Below are 16,769 nucleotides of genomic sequence, written 5' to 3' on the forward strand. Positions count from 1 at the left end.
ATACTTGTGTCTTATACTTGTACTCAGGTCTTATACTTGTACTCAGGTGTTATACTTGTACTCAGGTGTTATACTTGTACTCAGGTGTTATACTTGTACTCTGGTGTTATACTTGTACTCAGGTGTTATACTTGTACTCTGGTGTTATACTTGTACTCAGGTGTTATACTTGTACTCTGGTGTTATACTTGTACTCTGGTGTTATACTTGTACTCTGGTCTTATACTTGTACTCTGGTGTTATACTTGTACTCAGGTGTTATACTTGTACTCTGGTGTTATACTTGTACTCTGGTGTTATACTTGTACTCTGGTGTTATACTTGTACTCTGGTGTTATACTTGTACTCTGGTGTTATACTTGTACTCTGGTGTTATACTTGTACTCAGGTGTTACACTTGTACTCAGGTGTTACACTTGTACTCTGGTGTAAGTACTCTATAGAAGTATAACAGTTTTATTATTAAAATAAACTTAAAGTACCAAAAGTAAAAGTACTCATTCTGCAGAATAATATATATTCTATAATTGTATTTCTTTAATCACTTTATATAATGTAAATAATACTTATATAAGTGTGAGGTTATTTCAGTCTTCAAATTAAGTATTGATTATTTCTGTTGGACAAATTATATTTATTTCATTATTTTAATATTTCTGTCACAGTAAAACATTTCATTTCATTCTATTAGAATGTTTTTATTGATAAAACTCAACATTTGATTCTTAAAACAATAAAAATATGATATTATAAAACAGAACAACCTCAACTTTTGTCAAAGCTGTAGTTTTAAGAGAACTACATCTCCCACGGGGCTCCCTGTGTTTAACGTGACGTGTCCGCTGCCTGGCCAATGAGGAGCCGTGCTGCCGGCGGGGGCGGGGCTTCTGGACCCGTTCAGAGAAAGTGCCACGACTCTGCAGACGGACGGACCCTGCTGAGGTGAGGACTGCTTTACACAACGACTCTCACACTGCAGCAAAACTACCAGTACTCACACTACCAGTACTCACTACCAGTACTCACTGACACTACCAGTACTCACTACCAGTACTCACTCACACTACCAGTACTCACTGAAACTACCAGTACTCACTGACACTACCAGTACTCACTACCAGTACTCACTCACACTACCAGTACTCACTACCAGTACTCACTACCAGTACTCACTCACACTACCAGTACTCACTGACACTACCAGTACTCACTACCAGTACACTACCAGTACTCACTCACACTACCAGTACTCACTGACACTACCAGTACTCACTGAAACTACAAGTACTCACTGACACTAGAAGTACTCACTGAAACTAGAAGTACTCACTGACACTACAAGTACTCACTGACACTACAAGTACTCACTGACACTACAAGTACTCACTGACACTAGAAGTACTCACTGACACTAGAAGTACTCACTGACACTACAAGTACTCACTGACACTACAAGTACTCACTGACACTAGAAGTACTCACTGACACTACAAGTACTCACTGACACTACCAGTACTCACTGACACTAGAAGTACTCACTGACACTACAAGTACTCACTGACACTTAAAGTACTCAGTGTGTCCTCTCTGCTGTTCTGACTCAGAGATGTTTAAAGAGGCTTTAATGACCCAACATCTGTTAAAGCACATCTGTCTGCTCACAGTCTGCTCACAGACAGATGATAGTAGTGAGTTCTGCAGACTCCTGACTGTTCAAAGGCTCTGATTTTATTTTAACCCTTATTTTGGTTTGGAGCTGAGTTGCATAACGGTGTGTGTGTGTGTGTGTGTGTGTGTGTGTGTGTGTGTGTGTGTGTGTGTGTGTGTGTGTGTGTGTGTGTGTGTGTGTGTGTGTGTGTGTGTGTGTGTGTGTGTGTGTGTGTGTGTGTGTGTGTGTGTGTGTGTGTGTGTGTGTGTGTGTGTGTGTGTGTGTGTGTGTGTGTGTGTGTGTGTGTGTGTGTGTGTGTGTGTGTGTGCATGTGTGTGTGCGTGTGTGTGTGTGTGTGTGTGTGTGTGTGTGTGTGCATGTGTGTGCGTGTGTGTCCAGTACAAAGGGTTAACTGTGGACTCGGACACGTCGCTCTGGGTGAAACTCTCAGAGATGTTCAGGTACTTTATGCAGTAAAACAGAAACAGAAGTTTTGGGAACAAAATGTTCTTCAAGTCTGAAAAGTGAATCTGAAGAATAATAAATGTTATATTATATTATATTATATTTTATATATAGAGTCAATCAATAAGCTTTAAGTACTTCATAAGAATCTTCTTTTATCAACTCATCAAAGGTTTTTTTAGCTAAAGAATCTGAGTCTCAAAAGTATGAATATTTAAATGCAGTATAAAGTATTAGAACCTGGAAGTATTCAGGAGAAGTACTTTACTAAAACTGTACTACAGTTCTTCGTAAATGTACTCAGTTACTTTCGAACAATGTTCATGAATCTATTGATTATTTTATTGATCGATGGTCAACATTCCAAAGAAGTTCAGTTTACTGTGAAATGAAACAGATAGAGGTTCAGAATGTAATCAATGAGCTGAAGATCAAAACAGTTTGAGATTAACATCCAGTGAGTTTACTGATCGAGAGCCGCGATGATCAATATGATCAATATGATCAATATGATCAATATGATCAGTTTGATAATCAATGAACCCGTTCATCACATGTCTTTGTCTCTTATTGAGCTCATGTGTCTCTTACATCTTTGAGTTTGGGAACTTTTAATGTTTTCAGTCTTTTAAAGACAAAACGTTCGGTCAGCTGATTGTTTGTTTGTAGCTCTCATCAATCGATCAATCAAGTGATGACCAAACAGAGCAGCTCATTATCCTCTGACACGGAGAGACCAGATGTTTGTTCATCAATGAGAGGACGAACAGTTCACAGTCGATTATTCTGAGATCACATCATCAGTCATCATGAAAACGAGTCTGATTGAAACACAGAGAAGGTGACCTTTGACCTCCACTCAGTGACCAGAAGGTAAACAATTAGGAAAAATCAATAGGTTCACGTAAAGAAGTGACTTTATATTTGGTCCTGTTTGTTTGTGTTGGTTTACATCTGGCTGGTTTACATCCTGATGATGTCACTGTGCTATGATGTCACTGTGCTATGATGTCACTGTTCTCACCTGTAGGTGGAGCTAAAGATGTAGAGTTCGTCCTGATGAAACATCATAGGGAGGTTCATATCTACAGGGTTCATCTTCTGGGGAGCAGGAAGCAGATCCGTGCGTTTATGTTCCCGAGTTCTTCTGTTGTGAATAAAGTAATCTAATCCAAACGTCGTCCATCTTTGTCCTCCAGACTTCCTGTGCGACACTCTGATCGGTCATGGACGTCTCCGACCCACAGACACTCGGCTTCATGGTCTTTGGAGGATTCATGTTCATCTCGGCGGTGGGCATCGCCCTCGTCTCCACGCTCTCCATGAAGGAGACGTCGTATGAGGAGGCGCTGGCCAAACAGCGCCGGGAGCTGGTCCGAACGCAGCCGCAGAGAGCAGAGAAGAAGAAGAAGGACAAGAACCAGGAGAAGAAGAACAAAGCCAAGAAGAAGGAGGAGCAGCCTGACGAGAAGCTCTCAGAGCCGGGCAGCGATGGTGGCGAGGAGCCGGAGGTGGTGGCTAGTCCCGAGCCAGAATCTGAGCCAGAACCTGCTGCTGAGCCTGAACCCAAACCAACACCTGAACCAGAACCAGAACCCACCAAGGTCAGCGCCGCCACCATTGAGTCCCCTCCGGCCCCCCCGCAAAAGGAGAAGAAGAAGAAGAAGCCAGCCAAGGTGGAGCCGGCTGCTGTGGTGGAAACGGTTGCCAAGGAAATTCTGGTCATGGCCATGGCGCCGCTGGTGGACGTTTCTCCGGTGAACGCCGTCACCGAAGACATCAAAGAACCTTCTGTTGCTAAAACTGAAGAACAGAAAGAGACGGCGAGCAAGAAGAAGTCCAAGAACAAACCTGAGCCAGGTGAGTGAACTCGTGAACAGGAAGTGTTCATGAACCTCAGTCTTTATCGACCTCAGAGGCGTGTTGAGATATTATATATATATATATATATATATATTAAATAACACTGAAGGGTTCTGTCCTGTTTTTATTCTTCAAGTGACCGACTCCTCCCTGCTGCCGTACGCCGAGCTGCTCGCCACCATGTCCAACACGACGCTCAGCGACGACCAGATGCATAAACTCATGGAGGTCCTGAACCAGAAGGCTGGTGTTCCCCACGACTCCTGGCAGCTGGTAGATAAACACAACCAAGACAGAACATGAACCGCTCACCAATCACCAGCTAACGTTAGCTCACTCTATCACCAATCACCAGCTAACGTTAGCTCACTCAATCACCAGATACCAGCTAACGTTAGCTCAGTTAATCATAACCAACGTTAGCAGCTAGCTCACTCTATCACCAGATATCAGCTAACGTTAGCAGCTAGCACACTTACTAACCAGTTTATCAGCTGGATCAACCAAAGTCCAGTTTTTAGGTGAATTTGGTTAAAGCCCAGTTTTTCCCCAGCATGCCCGTCGTATGGCGCTAACGTAGAACCAGATCTTCATTGTTTCACTAAGTCTGTGTTTGACATTCAGGCCAGTCAGAAAGGAGACCCGCTGTCCAGTCTGAAGAAACAGCTGGAGGAGAAGGAGAAGCTGGTGACCACCGAGCAGGAGGGCACCGCCAACGCCAAGAACCGCCTCCGAGAGCTCAACAAGGTGAGGCGGGACGCGTACGGATCGGCAATCTCGGCAAGGTTTATTCCTTCAGTTCAGCTGGTTTGTCAGAGTGACAACAATTCTAGCAAACAAGTACAGACACCTGAAAATATGTTGCTCCTCTAAAGGGGAGCTGAGACGCAACAACACAGACGTAAATGTTCCAGATGGAATAATACATCTTTTTTAAATAATCCCAAATATCTGAAACAAGACAACTGATTCAATTTTGTAAGATTTTACAGGATTGGAGCGTTGGAAACAGGTGCACCGTTTTAGGGAACTACAAATACATTTGGACAGTTTATTAAGAGTGTTAGATGAGAGTATTAACCAGGAGGCAACCTCAGGTTCTGAAACATGAAGTCAAAGCTTCGTGTCTTAAAGCTGCATTCTCTCTGCTGTCCACCAGGGGGCGACTCCTCTGGTTGTATAGAAGTCTATGAGAAAATGACTCTACTTCTCTCTTGATTTATTCCCTCAGTAAACATTGTAAACATGAGTTTATGGTCTCAATCTCTAGTTTCAAGTCTTCTTCAATACAGCATGATGTTCATTTAGTAAATGATGCTCCATTTAGAGTCAAACAGACCATAAAGCAGGGGATGCTTTAGGGCGGGGCTACACACTGATTGACAGGTCCACACCAGAGACGTATACGGCGTCTCTATGTAAAGTCACGTCTGGACTTGCTGTGTTTCCTCCTTCAGGAACTTGTTGCAGAGAAATCCAAGATGGCTTCTTTGGATGCCCGTCTGAAGGCGGAGCTGAGCGCTCAGGTTCAGAAGGTCAAGGACATGCGGGCCACAATGGAGACGGCCAACCAGGAACACCTGAGACAAACCCAGCAGCTCAACCAGAAGGTACGGTTTGAATCCTTCAGTGGCACATCAGACAAAGCTTCAAATCAAGTCGCAAATCAAAGTCTAAATTCAAGTCTCAAGTCCCTGGAGGTGGGTCTGGGTTAAGTCAAGAGCAAATAACTAGTCTTGAGGATAAGTCCTATCCATCTAGTGAACATTTGAGTCAAGTCTTAAACCATGTCGAAGCAGGCATCTAATCAAGACTTATGTCCTTCGGCCCCAAAAAAAAAAAAAAAAAAAAAAAAAAAAAAAAAAAAAAAGGTCTCAAGTCCTTAAGGGCTTAACAAGCCTGACATCTTATCAGAGCAGGTTGAGTCCTAAGTCTTTGAAGACAAGTCCATTACAAGTCACAGGTCTCTGAAAGCTTAAACCTGAACTCTTTCCTTTCAAAGTTTTAATGGTGAATTTAAGTCTCAGATCTTGAGTTTTGGTTAACTAGCTGTTAGCTGGCACAGACTAGTTGTCTTTGTAGCATGTTGAGCTAACAGTCCGTTGAACTGATACAGATCGAGAGTCTTCAGGAGCAGCTGGAGAACGGACCCAACGCTCAGCTGGCCCGACTGCAGCAGGAGAACTCCATCCTCCGAGACGCCCTGAACCAGGCAACCAGCCAGGCCGAGAGCAGGTAGGTCGGGTCAGAGGTTCGGTTCATTACCAACGAGCCGCAGCGTCCATCTCTGTAAACCTAACAAGATCTCCAAAGACTAACGCGTGTCCAAGTTGTTGAAATGACTCTGATGAGTCAGTGTCATTAATCCCATAATCAATAGTTAAATCATTAAAGTAGTCATTAGGACGGGAGGGTCACGTGAATCTCTCTCATCCGTCCAATACGACATGAAGGCATCATCGTCGTCACGACAACACAGTATGAAGCTCTCTGATTGGACTGTTCACTGTACAGTGTGTACTGATGACAGTCACATGACTTTGTCTCTGGGACAAAGGAAATGGCCCTGTTGGGCCAAGTGATCTGCTGATGGTCTAACTAAACCCCCCCCCCCCCCCACCCCGCAGGCAGAATGCGGAGCTGGCCCGTCTCAGGCAGGACTGCATCCGTCTCGGTCGGGAGGTGACCGAGCGTACCGACGCTCTGCGGGCTGACGAGGAGCGCAGGAAGAGCCTGGAGGCCAAGATGGCCACCGCTGAGCAAGAACTGTCCCGATCCCAGGTCAGAAAACACAGAAGGTCCATTCGTCAGAAAGAGAAATTCACCAGCTGCATTTGTAGTTTTTTTTATTCTTTCAAAAGTGCTTTTCATCCTAACAACCGATTCGTCGGTGGAGCTGCTGTCAACAGGAAGTGACCCGTTTTCTGTTTGTGCAGCTGATCCGTGACGACACTGAGCGTGCTCTGAAGCAGCGACTGGAGGGGATGCGTTTGGAGCTGGAGGCCTCGAAGCAGGAAGCTGCTGCCGTAAGCGGTGAGTGTTTCTGTTAGCATGTGGCTAACTCAGCCCCTTTGGTTTCAGCACTGCTAACTAATGCTAACCAGTTCCATAGAAGCATGACAGGACATGAGTATCACAGGAACTAGAGCTAAGTCCAGGAAGTATCACAGGAACTAGAGCTGAGTCCAGGAAGTATCACAGGAACTAGAGCTAAGTCCAGGAAGTATCACAGGAACTAGAGCTGAGTCCAGGAAGTATCACAGGAACTAGAGCTGAGTCCAGGAAGTATCACAGGAACTAGAGCTGAGTCCAGGAAGTATCACAGGAACTAGAGCTGAGTCCAGGGGTTCATCCCAAGTCTCTTATTTGTCGTCTCCTCGCTCCTCGATCCTCGCTTGAACCGGAAGTAGTTCTGCGCCGCCATATTGACGGCCGTCCCAAAGCTCTTATTTCGGCACCGAGGAGGGAGGAGGAGGAGCCATGAGTGAGGATGCACAAGATCATCCTTCCAGACGTTAATAATTAATAAATAAGACAAACGTATTTCGCCGGTAGAAATCGTTCCTGCGCTTATGAGCAGGACACAGAACACAGTATAAATACACAGAACACAGTATAAATACACAGAACACAGTATAAATACACAGAACACAGTATAAATACACAATGCAGTTTGTTAAACAACCCTGCAGAGAGAAATACATTTCTACTCGGCAGTGATGATTGCTGTGTTTCATTATTAATATTAGTACAGTGATGATTACTGTGTCATTATTAATATTAGTACAGTGATGATTACTGTGTTTCATTATTTTCATTATTAATATTAGTACAGTGATGATTACTGTGTTTCATTATTAATATTAGTACAGTGATGATTACTTTGTTTCATTATTAATATTAGTACAGTGATGATTACTGTGTGTCATTATTAATATTAGTACAGTGATGATTACTTTGTGTCATTATTAATATTAGTACAGTGATGATTACTGTGTGTCATTATTAATATTAGTACAGTGATGATTACTTTGTGTCATTATTAATATTAGTACAGTGATGATTACTTTGTGTCATTATTAATATTACTACAGTGATGATTACTGTGTGTCATTATTAATATTAGTACAGTGATGATTACTTTGTGTCATTATTAATATTAGTACAGTGATGATTACTGTGTGTCATTATTTATTAATATTATATTATTAATATTAGTACAGTGATGATTACTTTGTCATTATTAATATTAGTACAGTGATGATTACTTTGTGTCATTATTAATATTAGTACAGTGATGATTACTTTGTGTCATTATTAATATTAGTACAGTGATGATTACTTTGTGTCATTATTAATATTAGTACAGTGATGATTACTGTGTTTCATTATTAATATTAGTACAGTGATGATTACTTTGCGTCATTATTAATATTAGTACAGTGATGATTACTGTGTGTCATTATTAATATTAGTACAGTGATCATGTGATCAGCTGATCCGCCGTCATCAGAAACAGACGTGGCTTCACGTGACGCCTCAGAGGAAAGGACGTCTCATGTCTCTTAAAACACATTTCCTCGTTTCCTCTCCTCGATTGGTTTCGATTGGACACAAGTGAGGGAATCGAGGAGGCAATTTAAGAGACTTAGGATATACCCCAGGAAGTATCACAGGAACTGTGCTGATATTCCTGCTGTTCTTGTCTCAGAGCTGAAGGGGGCGCTGGCGTCTAGAGACACTGAACTACAGGAGCTCAAGGTCCAGCTGGAGAACCAGGCTGCTGTCCAGGTAAAAACCTTTAAACTACTGCTTTGATTGATTTGAACTGATGATAACACACAGGTATAGAATAATCCTATAATACTAATAATACTATTAGAATAAATACATCTGTCAGTCTGTTTTTATGTAGTTCAACATTCAGGAATTTATTGATTGTCTATCACGTTAATGTGTCCAACACTTAATTACATTAAATCAGCTGGACTGTGTGCTTTCTGATCATTGGCTAACATGCTAAGCTAAGACTGTTTAAGTTTAACTTTGGTGACCATTAAAGTGTGAATTCAGTCAGTTGGTGTTGACAGCAGCGACCTGTTTGTGTCTGCAGGTGGACGGATCGTCTGAAGTGGATCAGCTGAACATCTGGTAACTCTTCTGATCTCTCTTCTGATACTTTGCTCTTTGTGACTTCCTGTTTGACTTCCCGTGTGTTTGACTTCCTGTGTGACTTCCTGTGTGACTTCCTGTTTGACTTCCTGTGTGACTTCCTGTGTGACTTCCTGTCTGACTTCCTGTGTGACTTCCTCTTTGACTTCCTGTCAGCGTGCAGCTCAGAGACGAGCAGGTCGTCACTCTGGAGGCGGAGCTCACTCAGCTGAGGGCGGAGCTACAGCTTCTGACATCATCAGCGTCACAGAGGTCAGAAACACAAACATTTACATTCAAAGTCCTCCCTCACAGAAGAAGAACTTTTCTAGAGTCAGGATCAACACACTTCAGATTGTATAAGTTGTGTCTCTTGTTTCTTTGTGTCCTCAGCGTGAAGGGACAGGAAGTGGAAGCAGCAGCTGGTGATGAGACGCAGAAAGACGTACGTTTGAATTTACAGAACAAATCATCATCATGTGCACCTGTCTGCATCGACTCACATTAGTTACATACATCAGTTTGACGGGTTACCGGTTATATTAGATTAGTCTGTTGCAATTATTGTTTTAGTAGTAATCTGCCTCTGCACTATACTTTTGCTCTGGCTTATACTTTGAGATGCTTGTTTAAGAAAGGAGATGCACTTATGACTTCTGGTGACTAGTAGTTCTCTTGAATACCTATGTTGAATACACTTCCTGTAAGTCGCTTTGGATAAAAGCGTCTGCTAAATGACTGTAATGTAATATGTAATGTAATATTAAAAAGACGAGAGGCTAAAGTTAGTTTGGTTCAGGCTAACGTCAGTTTAGGCTAACGTCAGTTTAGGCTAACGTTAGTTTAATTTAGGCTAACGTTAGTTTAGGCTAACGTTAGTTTAGTTTAGGCTAAAGTTAATTTAGGCTAACGTTAGTTTAGTTTAGGCTAACGTTAGTTTAGGCTAAAGTTAGTTTAGGCTAATGTTAGTTTAGGCTAAAGTAAGTTTAGGCTAACGTTAGTTTAGTTTAGGCTAACGTTAGTTTAGGCTAATGTTAGTTTAGGCTAAAGTAAGTTTAGGCTAACGTTAGTTTAGTTTAGGCTGACGTTAGTTTAGGCTAAAGTTAGTTTAGTTTAGGCTAAAGTTAGTTTAGGCTAACGTTAGTTTAGTTTAGGCTAACGTTAGTTTAGGCTAAAGTAAGTTTAGGCTAACGTTAGTTTAGTTTAGGCTAAAGTAAGTTTAGGCTAACGTTAGTTTAGTTTAGGCTAATGTTAATTTAGGCTAAAGTTAGTTTAGGCTAACGTTAGTTTAGTTTAGGCTAATGTTAGTTTAGGCTAACATTAGTTTAGTTTAGGCTAACGTTAGTTTAGGCTAAAGTTAGTTAAGGCTAACGTTAGTTTAGTTTAGGCTAACGTTAGTTTAGTTTAGGTTAAAGTTAGTTTAGGCTAACATTAAAAACAACCTGTAAGTTTGTTTCTTCTTCTCCTCTGCAGGGATCAGGAAGTGAGACGGAGTCTGATCAACCGTTTGAAATGTGAGAAACCAACTGTATGAAACAGCTGATCGTCAGGGTTCCACTCTCTGAGTCAGGACTGATTCTATAAAGAACGTTTGTTTATTTTTAGAGCTCTATGAGACTGATTCAGAGTCAGGGACACAGAACAGTTTAAAGAGTATTTGTAACATTTTAACAACTTTATAAATGAAATTCAATAACTCAGCTGTTTCACAGATCATCTATGTTGACGTTGTGTTATGTTTGTTGTTGACGTTGTGTTCTTGTGTTTGTTCTTGTGTTCTTGTGTTTGTTCTTGTGTTCTTGTGTTTGTTCTTGTGTTCTTGTGTTTGTTCTTGTGTTTGTTCTTGTGTTTGTTCTTGTGTTTTGTTCTGTTTGTTCTTGATCTTTGTTCTTGTTTGTTCTTGTGTTCTTGTGTTTGTTCTTGTGTTCTTTGTTCTTGTGTTCTTGTGTTTGATCTTGTGTTCTTGTGTTTGTTCTTGTGTTCTTGTGTTCTTGTGTTTGTTCTTGTGTTCTTGTGTTCTTGTGTTCTTGTGTTCTTGTGTTCTTGTGTTTGTTCTTGTGTTCTTGTGTTTGTTCTTGTGTTCTTCTGTTTGTTCTTGTGTTCTTGTGTTCTTGTGTTCTTGTGTTCTTGTGTTCTTGTGTTCTTGTGTTTGATCTTGTGTTCTTGTGTTTGTTCTTGTGTTCTTGTGTTTGTTCTTGTGTTCTTGTGTTTGTTCTTGTGTTCTTGTGTTTGTTCTTGTGTTCTTCTGTTTGTTCTTGTGTTCTTGTGTTTGTTCTTGTGTTCTTGTGTTTGTTCTTGTGTTCTTTGTGTTCTTTGTTCTTGTGTTTGTTCTTGTGTTCTTGTGTTTGTTCTTGTGTTCTTGTGTTTGTTCTTGTGTTTGTTCTTGTGTTCTTGTGTTTGTTCTTGTTTTGTTCTTGTGTTTGTTCTTGTGTTTGTTCTTGTGTTTGTGTTTGTTCTTGTGTTTGTGTTCTTGTGTTTGTTCTTGTGTTCTTGTGTTTGTTCTTGTGTTCTTGTGTTCTTGTGTTTGTTCTTGTGTTCTTGTGTTTGTTCTTGTGTTCTTTGTTTGTTCTTTGTTCTTGTGTTTGTTCTTGTGTTCTTGTGTTTGTTCTTGTGTTTGTTCTTGTGTTTGTTCTTGTGTTCTTGTGTTTGTTCTTGTGTTCTTGTGTTTGTTCTTGTGTTCTTGTGTTTGTTCTTGTGTTTGTTCTTGTGTTCTTGTGTTTGTTCTTGTGTTCTTGTGTTTGTTCTTGTGTTCTTGTGTTTGTTTGTGTTCTTGTGTTCTTGTGTTTGTTTGTGTTCTTGTGTTCTTGTGTTTGTTCTTGTGTTCTTGTGTTTGTTCTTGTGTTCTTGTGTTCTTGTGTTCTTGTGTTTGTTCTTGTGTTCTTGTGTTTGTTCTTGTGTTCTTGTGTTTGATCTTGTGTTCTTGTGTTTGTTCTTGTGTTCTTGTGTTTGTTCTTGTGTTCTTGTGTTCTTGTGTTTGTTCTTGTGTTCTTGTGTTTGTTCTTGTGTTCTTGTGTTTGATCTTGTGTTCTTGTGTTTGTTCTTGTGTTTGTTCTTGTGTTCTTGTGTTTGTTCTTGTGTTCTTGTGTTTGTTCTTGTGTTCTTGTGTTCTTGTGTTTGTTCTTGTGTTCTTGTGTTTGATCTTGTGTTCTTGTGTTTGTTCTTGTGTTTGATCTTGTGTTCTTGTGTTTGTTCTTGTGTTCTTGTGTTTGTTCTTGTGTTCTTGTGTTTGATCTTGTGTTCTTGTGTTTGTCAGTCTGGAGGAAGACTCTCAGCTGCTGCGTCTGGAGGAAGACCTTCAGCAGCTCAGAGAGGAGCTTCATCAAACTCACAACGTGAGTCTGAAAATAAAAACTAAAATATCTCAGAGCGTAAAACTAATAATAATAACAATAATAATGTTTCATTTATATTCGTTGTGAAACAGAAAGATTTACAAACTCATTTTGGAAAAAGATCAGACTGTTCTTCTGTTCGTGTTCTTCAGGAGCTGAAGGACAAAATGTCGACGCTTTCGACTTCAGAGCAGCGAGAGGCGGAGCTTAAATCAGCACTGGTCAGTTCATTAAATATCTGAAGATCTGAAAATCAATCAGAGTGATCAGGAGAATCAGCAAGACCTTTATTGTGAAGTTGAAGATTCTTTAGGTATTAATGACAGTAAACTTTAAAAACATTTTATTTTTTCATCGTGTCCAGACTGAAGTGGAGTCCAGGTTTGCTGCCCTGAGTTTGGACTTCCAGGCATCGCTCCAGGTTCTGTTTCCTGGCGTCTCCGTGGAGGCGGAGCAGGTCAGTCAGCTGTTTCCTGTTTGTTTCATGACCCAGTGTTTGGTCTCACAGTAAATCACAGTCAGAGCTCAGGGTTTAACAGCAGTGTGTTTCCTCTGCAGACAAACTGGCTGGAACTTTTTACTCAGAAAGTTCAGGAGAGTGAAAGTGAAGCACGGAGTGCTCACTCTGAGGTAAATACACGAAACCTTTCCTCCTGAGCGTTTCACTGAGAACTACAGAAATGTTCTAGAAATGTTCCCAGATGTTTTTCTTTGACTTATTGATCACTAACTGATCAGATTATTTCTGTGTGGTTTGATCCCGATGACGTGGATGAGTTTTGTTTTTGTTTTGATGTGTTTTGTTGTGTAGCTGCAGTCGAGGTTCTACGAGGCCGAGAGGAAACGGTCCGAGCTGCAGAACGAGTTTGATCAGAACACGAAGCTGCTGCAGGAAACGGTAACGATGACAACTTAACGTTCATAAACACGTACATAGAAATGTTTATTAACGACCAGAAGAGGTTTTGTAATCTGTTTCATATTTCTGTTTGATGTTTTCTTCAGGAGGCGGAGCTTCAGGCTTTACAGCGGCGCTCTGAAGAAGAAGAAAACCTTTGGAGGACCAAACTGTCTGAAGCCGAACAGCAGAAACAAACGGTGAGAACAAGAACAACCAAGAGTCTGAGATGGACAGTTTGTTAACGAAATACCAACGAAATATCAAGACGTCATAGACGTTTGTACCTGTTTTTTATATTGTTTGTCTTCTTTTTGTTTTTGTTTCATTCTGATGTCATTAAAGTCTCTGTGCTATTTAGCAGCACTTCATTCATTTCAATCTGCACCCTTATTAAATATAATAGTTCTAATATACATCTTTACTTTAATGAGCTGGTGATCGTGGCGCTCAGTGTGTGATTGCTGCTGTCTGCAGGTCCTGGACCAGCTGAAGCTGCTGGAGGACAATGTTCAGAGGAAGAGGACGGAGACAGAGGAGCCTCATCAGGCCGGTCCTCCTCTGACCTCCATGATGGATGAGGAGTCCGTGTCCCAGCTGAAGGAGCAGATGCTGCTGCTGGAGGCCCAGCTGGAGAAACAGCTGGAGGAGGCCAGCTTCACCCAGAGCTGCAGTGAGGAGCTCGCTCAGGTCTGAACCGCGGCACTCAGGTCACATGACTCAGGTCACGTGACTCAGGTCACATGACGTTTTCACCTTTACTGCATCAACAACAATAGTCTTGAATAGATTAAAACTCATTTGAATCATATTTATGATTTATATTTAGAAATACAGATCAAATGTCACATTTATTCACAATCACATCAAAACATAAATTATAATAAAAATAATCTAATAAAGATCATGTTCCAATGCTCCAGGTGCAGTCTCAGCTGCAGCAGATGTGCGTCAGGCTGCAGGTGGAGCAGGAGCAGCGACAGCAGCTGGACAGACAGCTGCAGCAGGTCCGTCACATCTGGGACGACCGTCACATGATCCACTGACTGGTGACAGGAAGTGACCTCACACTGTTTCCTTTGTTGTTTTTTCAGGCTGGACAGGAAGTGAAGGAGCTGCAGCAGCAGGTGGAGGCTCATCACAGATCTGCTGCTCTGCTCAAGGTCTCTGTCTCTGAACTCTGTTAACATTGACCCTGAACACATCAGAGAGACAGGAAGTACTCAACGCCTGGCCTCTTCAAAGTAAAAGTCATGGGAGATTGCTGCTCCTTCATGACCTTTAACATTAATGATAACGTTCATTCATAGAGCTCATATTCAAATCAACTGTGAAATTGTATTTTATCATGATAACACAATAAAAAACTACAACATACATACATTAATACATACATTCATACATATACATATAACATGCAGCAGGTTATTTATCTTAAAATATCAAATTATGCCAAATTGATCCTAATCAGATTATTAAACAGATGATTCAAAGCAGTAAATGTTCAACTGACTTTTATTTTGGCGATAATTTAAAGGTCAAACCTTTAAAATGTTCTTCTGTTTTTTCAGGAGGCGACGGTGACGGAGAAGGAGGCGGTCCAGGTGAAGGAGGAGACGGAGACAGAGGAGGTGGAGACGGTGACGGAGGAGGAGACAGAGAAGGTGGAGACGGTGACGGAGGAGGAGGAGAAGGAGGAGGTGGAGGAGGAGAAGGAGAAGGTGGAGACGGTGACGGAGGAGGCGGTCCAGCTGAAGGAGGAGACGGCAGTGTGAAACCCACTTTGTGTCCTTCCTGTCTCGTTGCCATGGTTACATGAAGTGTAACTTCCAGAAATCAGTGTTGATTTTACTGGACTGATTCTCGCTTTGACAAATAAAGTGAAACATGTCACTCAAAGTCTTCAGAGATGTGTTTGTGTTTTTATCTGACTTTTATTTGACCACGTGGTGGTGTTTGGATGCTAACATGCTAACGGCGCTGACCTTCGGGGCTCCATCCACAAACACAGAACAACGTGACAGATGAAAGCCAATTTTATTGATCAAGTAACATAAATAGGACAAATGTTTCACTGTACATACGAGCTGGAACCCAAAGTAGAAATAAATATCTTCACAATAAATTAAAAGCATGAAAATGGAGCGAGACGCTGAGTCGTGTTCGTCTCCGAGGACGACGGTGCAGGGCGATGAATATTTACACACTTTTTATTTTACACGGTTTTCACACTCGTCTGTCTTCAGTTCACATTCGTCTTTTCACGACTTCAGCGACAATTTAAAAAACTAAGAAAAGTAAAAGAGCAGCGTCTGATTCTTAAAAACCTTTAGTCACATGTTACAACAGCTATCAACGTTTCGTTAACATGTTCAGTATCAAATACTTCAGTCAGCAGGTTACAAAAATATCACAGACTTCTGTTTTATGGGTTTAACGCAGCAGCTCTCAACCGTCAGATCAGCGACCTTTGACCCCAAAGCTGCAGCACTTTCTCTGTGAAGCTCAGAATGTTGTTCCTCATCACAAAGCAGAATCATTTGTAGTTCTAAACTCGATCGACTCAAAGCATCTGAAAACATGGATCTAAAAAGCAGATGATTTATTTAGACTTCTGGTCTGTTTCAGCAAAGAGATCACGTGATTCTCAGTGTCTGATCTGGAGACATCTAGTGGTAAAGCTGCAGATTACAACAACAGAAACCTTAAATGAAAACATCTCTAGAGACAGCGTCTGGTTTGTCCCCTCTGGGCTCCTGTAGAAACACGGAGGTTGATATAAATCAGCGGTTCTTATTTTCAGATGATGAAGCACTAAAGGAAACAACAGAGTTATTAATATTATATTATATGATTTCAGGGAAACAAGATGAGCATCACTTCTGGTTAAGAGCTGCTGAGCCTCTTAGATTCAGACCTCAGATCCACTTTGAGCTCTCAAGTCACTTTCAGTCTCGTCTGCAAACAATCAGAGCCGGAGGCCGACGCCACGCCGGCGGTGGAGAGGAAACGAAACTCAAGTTAAACATTGCCCGGACACAAAACGCTGCAGGTTCTCCGGCGTGAAGCCACCGGCGGACGACGACGTCCTGGTGGCTTCAGCTTTCATAGTCCAGCTGTGTCCACACACACACACGCACACGCGCACACACACACGCGCACACACACACACCTGTTGCCACGGTAACCAATAACGCTGCTGCTCTCGTTGGTGTATTTCATGCTCAACAGGTTTGACCGTTAGGGGGCGGAGCAGAGCCGAGTCACAGGAGGGGGTTCAACATGTGAACTTTGTAGTAAGGGGACCTGGACTTAAAGGGACCCTCATCTCAGAAAATACCAGATTCTGATTGGACAACAGGTTGCATACAGGATGTCATCAACGTGAGGAGGGGTTCAAAGCATGTAGAAG

The 16,769-nt window shown here is 41.7% G+C and overlaps 1 protein-coding gene across 1 annotated transcript; it reads left to right on the top strand.

The window, feature by feature from the left end:
• Positions 1–869: 869 nt before the first annotated feature.
• On the top strand, positions 870–15,250 carry rrbp1b (ribosome binding protein 1b). The gene is made up of 23 exons (XM_054604287.1): positions 870–942; positions 3,313–3,973; positions 4,113–4,249; positions 4,601–4,723; positions 5,434–5,586; positions 6,093–6,211; positions 6,604–6,757; positions 6,913–7,009; positions 8,688–8,767; positions 9,090–9,127; positions 9,305–9,400; positions 9,521–9,572; positions 10,601–10,641; positions 12,381–12,459; positions 12,612–12,680; positions 12,824–12,916; positions 13,018–13,089; positions 13,271–13,357; positions 13,465–13,557; positions 13,835–14,047; positions 14,281–14,364; positions 14,452–14,520; positions 14,929–15,250. The coding sequence occupies exons 2-23, from the start codon at positions 3,340–3,342 to the stop codon at positions 15,130–15,132; spliced, it is 2,787 nt and encodes a 928-aa protein (XP_054460262.1). The 5' UTR covers positions 870–942; positions 3,313–3,339; the 3' UTR covers positions 15,133–15,250.
• The last annotated feature ends 1,519 nt before the right edge of the window (positions 15,251–16,769 follow it).

Source organism: Anoplopoma fimbria, chromosome 9 (genome assembly GCF_027596085.1).
Source record: "Anoplopoma fimbria isolate UVic2021 breed Golden Eagle Sablefish chromosome 9, Afim_UVic_2022, whole genome shotgun sequence".
NCBI classification, from domain to species: Eukaryota; Metazoa; Chordata; class Actinopteri; order Perciformes; family Anoplopomatidae; genus Anoplopoma; species Anoplopoma fimbria.

Bases quoted from the DNA above. Each gene is read 5' to 3' on its own strand.
- rrbp1b (XM_054604287.1), top strand. From the start codon at position 3,340: ATGGACGTCTCCGACCCACAGACACTCGGCTTCATGGTCTTTGGAGGA. The intron at 5,587-6,092 runs GTACGGTTTGAA...GAACTGATACAG, and splicing joins CCCAGCAGCTCAACCAGAAG to ATCGAGAGTCTTCAGGAGCA. The intron at 7,010-8,687 runs GTGAGTGTTTCT...TTCTTGTCTCAG, and splicing joins GGAAGCTGCTGCCGTAAGCG to AGCTGAAGGGGGCGCTGGCG.